Source organism: Zalophus californianus, chromosome 16 (assembly GCF_009762305.2).
Source record: "Zalophus californianus isolate mZalCal1 chromosome 16, mZalCal1.pri.v2, whole genome shotgun sequence".
Taxonomy (NCBI): domain Eukaryota; kingdom Metazoa; phylum Chordata; class Mammalia; order Carnivora; family Otariidae; genus Zalophus; species Zalophus californianus.
In genome coordinates this window covers 37511966-37522254 of record NC_045610.1, presented here as the reverse complement: position 1 = coordinate 37522254, position 10289 = coordinate 37511966, and the positions used below count along the sequence as shown (strand labels likewise).

Below are 10289 nucleotides of genomic sequence, written 5' to 3'. Positions count from 1 at the left end.
GTTATCTTTGCAACAATGATGTTTTAACAGGTTGTTAAAAGACATTTCAACAACATAAAAACATCATATTCAACGTATTTTCTTTTCCCTAACTAGCTGCACGATCCTTCTTTGGACTTGTTTCCGCGAGTGAACCCGATGTTTGTTGGGCCATCGCAGTTCGGTTTTCGCGGTGACAATCTGTGGTTTTACGAACTGAGTTGGAACGCCTTCGATAACTCCGCGAGGGAACTGCAACCCACGGGGTTGAAATGGGGAAGCTCTCGGGACTTTGCGAAGCTCCAGGAACGTGGACGTCTTCTTCCCCGATCCTCTCACACTCCGGACGGCCCTCGGCCAGACAAATACCGGAGACAGCCTCCTGACACCTCTTGGCCCCAAACACCCTCCTTTGGACCTTTAATAACGCTCCCTGGGCCTGATTGGCTGGGCCTGACAACGATGGGTGGGACACGGCTCCGGATTGGCCGTCAGAACCCATTCGACGCTCCTCTCCCGCGTCCACCCTCCAGCGTCCCAAGTGAGTCTTAGGGGATCCCGACTCCCGGCCAGGGTCTGGGCGGGGCCAAGTGCAGCGTCTCCGGAGCCGGGATCTCCACTAAGAGTTCGGGCCTGCAGGGGCGGGGCGTCCTGGGCCCCGGGCATTGGTGTGGCCGGGAGCCTTCTCCCGTCGTGCACCGGGGCACCGGCCACTCACCCGGAAGGAGAAGCCGAGATTCTGGCTGTATGGTGCGGCTCTGGCGGTGTCGCTGTGGGGAGTGGGTGCTGCTCTCAGGTGAGGGGTCGTGGGCGGGGCCGCGGGGAGTGGGTGCTGCTCTCAAGCGAGGCTTGAGCGTCAGGAGTGGCGTTTGTGGGTGGGGATCTCGCTTGACATCTTAGGGAAGAGGCTGTCTCACCTCCCGGGATGAACGCGGGGGCTTGCTCCGGATCCAAGGAAGGAAACCCGGCTTTTTCATTTGTTTTTAAAGTATAAAGCATCTTTCCTTTCCACTCCCTAAGCTTAATAGTCAAAGGCGAAGAAGGTCGTGGGGCCCTTTTGCTCCTAGTTCGTGGAGAATGGAGGTGGAGTGACCAGAGTTTGGCAACATTTACCGAAACGACTAGGGCTAGGAGTAACGACAGGTATTTTACGGGACAGAGGCGGGCTCTTGTGCTAGATTGTGGTCGCCTTTGTAATTTACCTCCCAAGTGTAAGGAGTGGCAAGTTACAGACGGACAGAAGGATGGAGCGGAACTGCTTGGTTGGGAACATACAGAACTTGGTCAGAAAAGGGAGCATCCTCTACCACCTGTGGGTGTTTAAGGAGAGCTTTTTGAGTTGGCATCAGGCTCCAGGGGCTCAAGAATGAGTAAGAAGGGATAGGAGTCTTGGTGGCTCAATACGCTTTTATCACCCTGTTTTTCAACCTTTTTGAAGTAGTTTAAATGGGAGTGAAAATGGTGGTGCGAAAGCCTGAATTGCTAACTTGAATTGTTAGGACACAAGAAAACCTTACAAGGAACCTGCTTTGTAAAAAGCAAACAACTGGGTTCTTCCCAGAGAGATTGGTGGTGGTACAGGTGGAGAAGGTAAAGGAAGCTTCAGATATGATTGAAAGGACCCAGGAAATGTAGTCAGTGCAGAGTGAGATGCATACATACATAGCTGAGAGGATTGCTGACCTATCCTTATTTGAATGACGAGGATCCATCTCCCAGATCACGAGCTAACTTTAGGAACTTCCTTTTTCCTCTCCACCGGCAAAACAGCTTCATTTCCTTCTGGGGAGTGGCATTTATGTGGAGGAAGCTGATGGAGAATGGTAATTGCTAGAAATTATGACTTGGAGTCTAGGTTTTTGTATTTGTTCCAGTGTCCAGTGTTTTTAAGGCAGAGTTACAATGGAAACTGTTAGTGCTCTTTAAACTTAGATTTAAGTTTACAGCAACTTGGTGGGGGGGGTGGTGCTAGGATTTTTATTTTAAGCCAGTTTATTAAAGCCAGTTTATAGCTATTTTTTTCTAAGTGGTTTTAGCCTCAAAGGAAAGGAGAGGAACCTATGCTTGGAGGTGGTTCAGGGCCCTAGACACACTCTTCTTGAACCTGAGAATGATGGCCACTTAGTCACTAAATTATGCTACTGAATTTGGCAGACCTTTGAAGGCACAGGAGATGTGTGAGCTCCACTGAGTGTGTGGATGACTCTGATTTCCTTGTCATCTTGCCCATCGTTACTTTTGTGAAAAGACACGTCAGAATATTTAACTCTCTGCTCCTGTGCTGGCAATTTACCAAATGCCTGAAAAGAGAAAAGGAAAAAAAATTTTTTTTTTAATCTGAGGAGGTTAATTGTTCACGAGTCGGCCTGTTCTTTTTGGTCACAGCCATTTGATTGCTTACATCGGGGATGTTACAGATTGGTTGTTAAGGATTCCTTTCAGTTCAGGACCCCTTTGTGACGGTGCCTTCATCAGATGAAAAATCAGATTGTCAGCGAAAATACAAAGATGGCATCGCAGTCATAAAACCTCTGGTTTGCTCAACGGTGTAGCCCAGTCCCATCATCCACCACGCAGTTTTGTCTCTGTGTGCAGTGGCTATGTGTGGAGAGATCTTCTGGTATACTGGAAAGGATTGGGAAAGCTGTTTGCTCTGCTAATTTTGTGGTGTAAATGAGTTCCCCTTGAAACGTTAGCCTTGTGTTAGCAAAACATAAAATAGAAGGGAACTCATTATACACTGTTCTAATGGTAAGGCAGAACTAATAAGAGAATGTGTTTAAAATTAATTGTAGGACTGTAAAAATGAGTGGGTGTGTGAATGGGCATGGGGGGAGGTGAGGGAGAGCTTCGAGATAGTCTTGTTTTCCCAGGAGCCAGCCTGGATCATTTGTTGGCAGTACATATTGGCTGAAGTCAGTTTTCATTTCAAGGTAAATTGGAAAGGGAAATTAAACCTTATTGTTCCGCTCTTAAGAGAGGAGAAGGGGGTGGAGGCGGCCGCCAGGGTGGATGCTGTTTGAGTGGTTCTAGGAGTAACAAGATTAGTGCTGTATTTTAACAGAAGGTGACATCATGGGCCCCTTTGGACTGGAGTAACCCTGTGCTGGAGGCTTCATGATCCCCTTGTCGAAGTGGGCGATGTCGCTGCACATGTAAACGGCCACATTGGGGGAAATCAGGGGCTTAGGCTTTAATGAATCTTTACAAAGGAGCGGAAAACATCCCGAGCCGACCCGTGCAGCTGTGGGGTGCTTGGGCAGAGGTACAAACCGGAAAGCATGTCGAGAGAGGAAATGATTGGAACCATTGGCTTGGGTTCCGGAGAACAGATTAGGTAAGGGAAGGTCGCAACCGGGCAACCCACTCAGGTGCTCCCCGCGCTCTCCAGCTCTGTGATTTACTCCTGGGTAGGCGACTGGTTAGGAAGACAAAGAGAGACTTCAGAGCATGGGTGTTTGTGGGGCTTGGTGGTCTCTAAACCGCCAGGAGGGGGCGGTGTCAGGCTCACTTGCAGAGGTGTGTTGTGTGGCCACAAGACAGGGGCTTTCCCCTGCAGTGCTCCTGCAGAAAGGTTTGACAACCCAACTTGCCTGTTCTGGCTGCCCGAGGTGAACGCTGCATAGACCCAAACATGCTTTGGTTGGAGGTGGCCTGGTTAAGGGTCCAGGCTGTGGTCTGCGAAGGGAGGCAAATCCCCCGGGGCTTTTGGCTCAGCACTGGGCTAAGACGGGGATTTTTTTTGCTTCCTCTTTAAGTTTTACACAAGAACAACAACAAAAAAGGTGCCTGGGTTTTCCCGAGGGGGGGTCAATGAAAATTTTCCTTGATAAAGAGTGATAAGAATAGAAGCATGCTAACCATGATTGTTCCCCTGTCCCCACCAGATGTTTTCTTCCAATGGGCTTTCAGTGTAGGATGTTGGAAAACCAAGAGCAGGAGGTAAGCGTGTGGTCTCCAGGAAACAGGTGGGTAAAAGTTTGATGGGATTTGGGGAAAGATGCCAGTCATTGCTCCATGGTATTTTAATGACAGTAATACCTTGGGGGTTCTGATGAGCTCAAAATAAAGGCAAGAGAAGGAAATCCATAGTAAAGCCATTCCTGGGAAATAAGGGTCCATTTTGACTAACTTTTCTATTCGTTGGGATGCAGCTGAATGTCTGATTCATGAGGGCAAGGATTTTTGTCTCTCGTTCATGTTCTTCCCCTAGTGCCTCAGAGCAGTGTCTTGACACATAGTGGGTGGTCCATAAATATTTGTTGAATTGAATGACTGCATGAGAGAAGGTTGGTGCCGATTGGAAAGAATCTGGCAGCCTGTGTTGTCGGAGGTGCCTCACCATGTGGCTGAGCTGAAGGAGCCTTTCTTACCTCCAGGAGGTGATCACTGTGCGTGTTCAGGACCCCCGTGTGCAGAATGAGGGCTCCTGGAATTCTTATGTGGATTATAAGATATTTCTCCATGTAAGTGCATCAGACTTCGTATTGGGGTCAACCCCCTCCGTGGCTGAGGGCTAGTGTGGAGGTGGAACCTGTTTGTGGGTGTTTTGACAGTCCTGAGACTGAAGAGGAGGCAGGAGAGGACTGAGCTTGGGGCCTGCGGGACAGCAGTGGGAACTGCCTGCTGGCCCGGTGCTCTAGCTGGAGCCTCGGCTCAGCACTGTAGCCTGGTGGCTCGGATCCTCTGTGAGCGCGATGAGGGGGAGCGAACCTGGTCTTTTTCTACTTGGGGTTTTTTTTTTTTTTTTTCTTTTTCACGTACTTCCTCCTGTAGACCAACAGCAAGGCCTTTACTGCCAAGACGTCCTGTGTGCGTCGCCGCTACCGTGAGTTTGTGTGGCTGAGGAAGCAGCTACAGAGAAATGCTGGTTTGGTGTGAGTTTGCTTCTGCTTCTTTCTTGGGTCTGAGACTGGCTTTTTAGGCACATACATGAGAACCAGAGTTTACAATAAAGAAAACTTGGCAACATGTCAGGCACTTAGGAAAGAAATGTGTTCTTAAATTATGTTTTCAAGTCAGTGGAAAAAATAAAAACAGAGCTGTAGTATTTTGACTGAACAAAGTCATACAAATATCAAAAATATTTTTCATTTTTTAATATGCATATTCATCTAGGGCTACACAAATGTACTGCTGGTATTTTATATGTGCGTATCACTCGTGATCAGAAACTTGTTAGCACCTGGACCTATGTGACCCGTGGTGTTCCTGTCCATTTGACATGTAATACAAAATGTTAATTTTTTTCTTTTTTGTGCAGAGACCTTTTCCCAGAGACATAACAGACTGAAAGCCTTAGGAAAAGCAGTATTGTTCACTCCTCACTTACACCACTCCAAATAAGTCCTAAACTGGAGAAGTGTAGAACAGTGATTCCATTGCAGGACAGTCATTGAATGCTCTGGGAACAGGGGGCCTGTGGGTGACCTAGCCAGTTAGTTAAAATGTAGGACTGATGAGGCCGCTCTCAAGGGTCAGGCCCTCACAGCCAGTTGGAACTTCTGACAGATCCTGCATTCTCTTGCCTGGCCTGTTTTTGTTTGTTTGTTTTGTTTTGCTTTTTTAGAGAGAGAGTGTGAGCTGGAGGGGAGGGGCGGGGGGGAGAGAGAATTCCAAGCAGGCCTCATGCTCAACTCAGAGCTAGATGTGGGGCTTGATCTCACAATCCTGAGACCATGACCCCAGCTGAGATCAAAAGTTGGATGCTTAATGGACTGAGCCACCCAGACACCCCTGGCCTGTTTTTTGTTGTTGTTGTTGTTGTTGTTGTAAGAGACAGAGAGGCAGCATGAACGGTAGGGGAGAGACAGAAGGAGAGGGAGAGAGAGAGAATCTTAAGCAGGCTCCACACTCAGTGCAGAGCCTGAGCCGGGGCTCGATCTCAGGACCCAGAGATCGTGACCGGAGCTGAAATCAAGAGTCAGACACTTAACCAACTGAGCCACCCGGGCACCCCTGGCCTGTTGTTTTTTAAAAAAATATGTTCGTAATAGAAGCTAGGAAGATTGAAAGAGTTTGTGGATGCCTTGCTGCAACTCAACTACTCTTAGAAAATTCAAAGCATGTGAGGGGCGCCTGGGTGGTTCAGTGGGTTAAGCATCCGACTCTTGATTTCCATTCAGGTCATGATCTCAGGTCATGAGATTGAGCCCCAGGTTGGCTCAGTGCAGACTCTGCTTGAGATTCTCTCTCCCTCTCCCTCGCCCCCCTCCCTGCTCATGCTCCCTCTAAATAAATAAATAAAATCTTAAAAAAAAAATTCTAAGCATGTGGCCTTCTTGGATTGGAGGAGCTAGTCTTGATTTACACACAGGGACTTAGGATGCTTCATGCCTCCATGTCCAGGTTTCTCCGTTTTTTAAAATAAGAGCTGATGGCGGGAGTGGGTTTTGTAAACAATGTAGTAAACTACATAGTACATAGTACATACTACACTCTTATTTGGAGTCGTGTAAGTGAGGAGTGAACAATACTGCTTTTCCTAAGGCTTTCGGTCTGTTCTATCTCTGGGAAAAGGTCTCTGCACAATGTAGTAAACTACATAGCAGCAGTAGGGTTTTGAAGTCACAGACATGGTTCAGATACCAGCTCTGCTGGTTACTAGCTGTGTGACACTGGGAAATTTACTTAACTTCTCTGATTCTATCGCCTTACTCCTGAAATGGGGACATCAATAGGTTTTTCGTAGGGTTTTTGGGAGGAGTACATGAAATAAGGTTTGTAAAACATTTAGCACAGTGGCTGACACGGGGCATGCAGTCAATAGTAGCCCTGCCCCCCTCCCCCCCACCTTATTAAAAGCTATTTGTTCTGATTTGTGCCTCTTTTTAGGGGATTTCCTTGATCAGGGGGTGGAATGACTGTCTTTAATGTCGCACTTATCTTGGGTGTTACATTATGTGACCCCACAGGCCTGTACCTGAACTTCCTGGGAAGTCAACCTTCTTTGGCAGCTCAGATGAGTTCATTGAGAAGCGGCGACAAGGTCTGCAGCGCTTCCTAGAAAAGTGAGTAGATGGGGTGGGCTAGCACCTGCCTCCTGGGTGCGGGCGGGGAGGGGGGAAGGTGCTGGGCACGGTGGCCCCTTGGAACAGACAGGCACGTCTGTGGTAGATGCCTTTCTTGCACCCGCATGCCTTCAGTGCCCGCTCAAGCCAGAAGCCCTTTGGGGGTGGGGGGGGGGCCTGGGGAGAGCAGCTGCTCGGGGTGAGTCTGTGCTGTATCTCCTGTGTTTGCCTCAGGGTCCTGCAGAGTGTGGTCCTCCTCTCAGACAGCCAGTTACACCTCTTCCTGCAAAGCCAGCTCTCGGTACCCGAGATAGAAGCCTGTGTCCAGGGCCGAAGCGCCATGACCGTTTCTGATGCCATTCTTCACTATGCTATGTCAAACTGTGGCTGGGTCCAGGAAGAGAGGCAGGGCTCTTCTCACCTGGCTAAAGGAGACCAGCCGAAGAGGTAACTGGAGCTCCCTCTTTTTTTGTGAGGCACTGAGGGCTAGGATTACTGTCACCTGGGCCAATGAGGTGTCCGCTTGATAGAGGAAGTGCCGTCACAGCGTTGTAGGCTCTCAGAAGGGGCCTCGTCCTCCCTGTGCATGGTTCTCTCCTCATGTGCCGGGGCCTGAGCATCTGGGTTAACCCGTCCCTGGGTAGCCGGCTCTCCCACCGAAACCTGGGGAAAAGAAGAGAAGTCTCGCTTATTCTTTATTTCTCTCCACTTTCTATTTTATTTTTTTTTTAAAGATTTTATTTATTTATTTGAGAGAGAGAGAATGAGAGATAGAGAGCACTAGAGGAAAGAGGGTCAGAGGGAGAAGCAGACTCCCTGCTGAGCAGGGAGCCCGATGTGGGACTCAATCCCAGGACTCCAGGATCATGACCTGAGCCGAAGGCAGTCGCTTAACCAACTGAGCCACCCAGGCGCCCTCTCCACTCTCTATTTTAAAGTAACAACTTTATTGAGATATAATTTTTTTTTAAAGATTTTATTTGTTTGTTTGAGAGAGAGAGAATGAGAGATAGAGAGCATGAGAGGGAAGAGGGTCAGAGGGAGAAGCAGACTCCCTGCTCAGCAGGGAGCCCGATGTGGGACTCGATCCCGGGACTCCGGGATCATGACCTGAGCCGAAGGCAGTCGCTTAACCAACTGAGCCACCAGGTGCCCTTATTGAGATATAATTTACATACCATAAAATTCACCCTTGAAATATACAATTCAGTAGTTTTTAACTTAGAACCCCAATTTTTATCACCCCAAAAGAAACCTTGTACCCATCAGCAGTGACACCCCATTTTCCCCAATTTCTAACCCCCGGTGATCACTGATCTTTCTGCGTCTCTGGATTTGCCTCTTCCGGACATTTCACCCAAGTGGAGTCATATGATGTGTGGTCGTTTGTGATGAGCTGCTTTCCCTCAGCATGTTTTCAAGGTTCATCCATACTGTAGTGCCTTTCAGCACTTCCTTCCTTTTATGGCCAAATAATATTCCATCTGTACGGCCATACCACCTTTTGTTGGTTTGTTCACTGGGCTTATCCATTGATTTTTGTCTATCTGTTCATGCCCTTCTTGTTCCTTTCCCATTCTTTTCCAGTTGCTGCTTTCTTCCAAGATCGGGCAGGAGGAGCTCTCCCTCACCACCTCCCAGGGAAGAAAAGGACCATTTTGAGGTGTGGGCTCCTGTTGTTGACTGTGAAGCTTCTTCCTTGGAAAGCCCCCCTCTACCACCCTCCCCCTCACCATCATGCTGTGATTTTGCAAGACCTGATGAGGAAACCTCTGTTCCTCAGCCTGTGAGGAGGGCCGTGGGAGGGGACCATGCTGTGCCTTTGGACCCTGGGCAGTTAGAAAGGGTTTTAGAAAAATGAGCTCTGGTCCGAGCGCTGGGTTCTGCTGCGAGGCAGAGAAGATTCTGGCAAGGAGGCTTGCTGGGGTGGGACGGGGCTCAGGGTAGGTGTTGGGGAGCCTGGGCCACTTAGTGTCTTATGGTCACCTCTGCTCAGGTTGGTGGCACAGAGGTCGGTCACCACAACTCCTCCAAGTTTCCTCCATAGGATTAAACACTGGACGGTCGTAAGTTAGGCATAAGGCCCGTGGGCTGTTGGCTTTGCACAGAAATATGGGGTATATTTACTCTCCTGGGAGCTGAGTTTCTTTAGATGTTTGTTAATGGGCCCGGGAGCATTGCCTCAGGTTGACTGGTTTGGGGGGCCCTGCAGGTGACCACTGTGAAGCTGTCCTATTGAATCCTGACCCGACAGAAATGCTTGTGTAGTTGTATTCCCACTGGCTGGGTTTTTGCTGCAGCCCTTGGAGCACTTTGTTTCTGGGAGGCTGGTCTCTTGCCTCCCTCCTTTCGCGGCCAAGGTGGTGAATGTTTGTTCTCCCACCTCCTTGCTTTTCCTTCCCGAATACCACTGACGGCTGCAGGTTCCGCCCCTCCCCAGCCCTCAGCCTGGTGTGAGGGGCCCAAGGCCCAGGACGTGGCTCAGGGCTGTCCCTGGAAGAGACCCGAGACCCGGGGGAAGCCAGAGGAAAGGCAACACCCCCGGGGGGGGCTTTGTTTTAGAAAAGGCTGTCTGGGGCTGTCACCGTCTCCTCTGGCTATAAAGCCGAGACCTGGAGGTCTTTTCTGCAGGGTTGGCCTGGGCTCCTTCCTTTTTTGAATCCTGCTCTTCTTAGTAACAGCCCCCTGCCCCCAGGGCTTCAGCTCCCACAGTGTTCCTCTCCTGTGTGGCAGGGAGGCCGTATGTTCAGTCCAATGGGGCGCAAGGGCTTTGTTTGTGCCTGGAGAGAGGGCTCTGGGGATGGAGATGAGCAACCACACGCCTTCAGACAATGAAGCATTCTGCCCTCCCACTGCCCTAATTCCTCTTCACCGAGAGCCCCAGCCGGGCCGCTCTGCCTGCTGTCTGCGCCTCTGTACTCCGTCGGCGGGTGGCTTGCGCCCCCCCTGCCTTCCCCCCTCCCCGGCTGTGGGCTCTTTTCCTCCTGGCCTCTGCCATGGGCCTGTCCTGGCATTGCATTCGGAGTCGAGGGGCTTTGGCCTGAAATAAAATCCAAGTATTTAAGGCTGTTATTGCCATTTGTGTCTAACAGGCTGTAGCCGAGGAGGGGGTGCGAGCATTGGCGGGAGCTGCTTTCATAAATCACGAATTTATCAGCGTGGGGGGCAGGGCCGGGCGCGGTTGTCTCGCGTGGGGCGAACGGCCCGGGGCCCGGCTGCGAGGAGGGGCCGCCGTCCGGGGCACCTGCGGCAGGCCCTCCTCACCGGCGCGGGCACGAGCCTCGTTAGGTGTAATTACCT

General features: G+C 50.1%; 1 protein-coding gene across 3 annotated transcripts; it reads left to right on the top strand.

Annotated features, from left to right (window-relative positions):
* Nucleotides 1-578: 578 nt before the first annotated feature.
* Nucleotides 579-10289, top strand: SNX11 (sorting nexin 11). Of its 3 annotated transcripts, XM_027626591.2 has the most exons (9): nt 579-775; nt 1000-1122; nt 2853-2912; nt 3867-3921; nt 4359-4445; nt 4756-4856; nt 6894-6989; nt 7224-7436; nt 8577-10289. In XM_027626591.2, exons 4-9 carry the CDS (start codon nt 3880-3882, stop codon nt 8848-8850), a joined length of 813 nt encoding a protein of 270 aa, XP_027482392.1. In that variant the 5' UTR covers nt 579-775; nt 1000-1122; nt 2853-2912; nt 3867-3879; the 3' UTR covers nt 8851-10289. The 3 variants fall into 3 exon arrangements, with proteins under 3 accessions (XP_027482392.1, XP_027482390.1, XP_027482391.1); XM_027626589.2 differs by lacking the exon at nt 1000-1122 and having other exon boundaries at nt 580-775; XM_027626590.2 differs by lacking the exons at nt 1000-1122; nt 2853-2912 and having other exon boundaries at nt 580-775.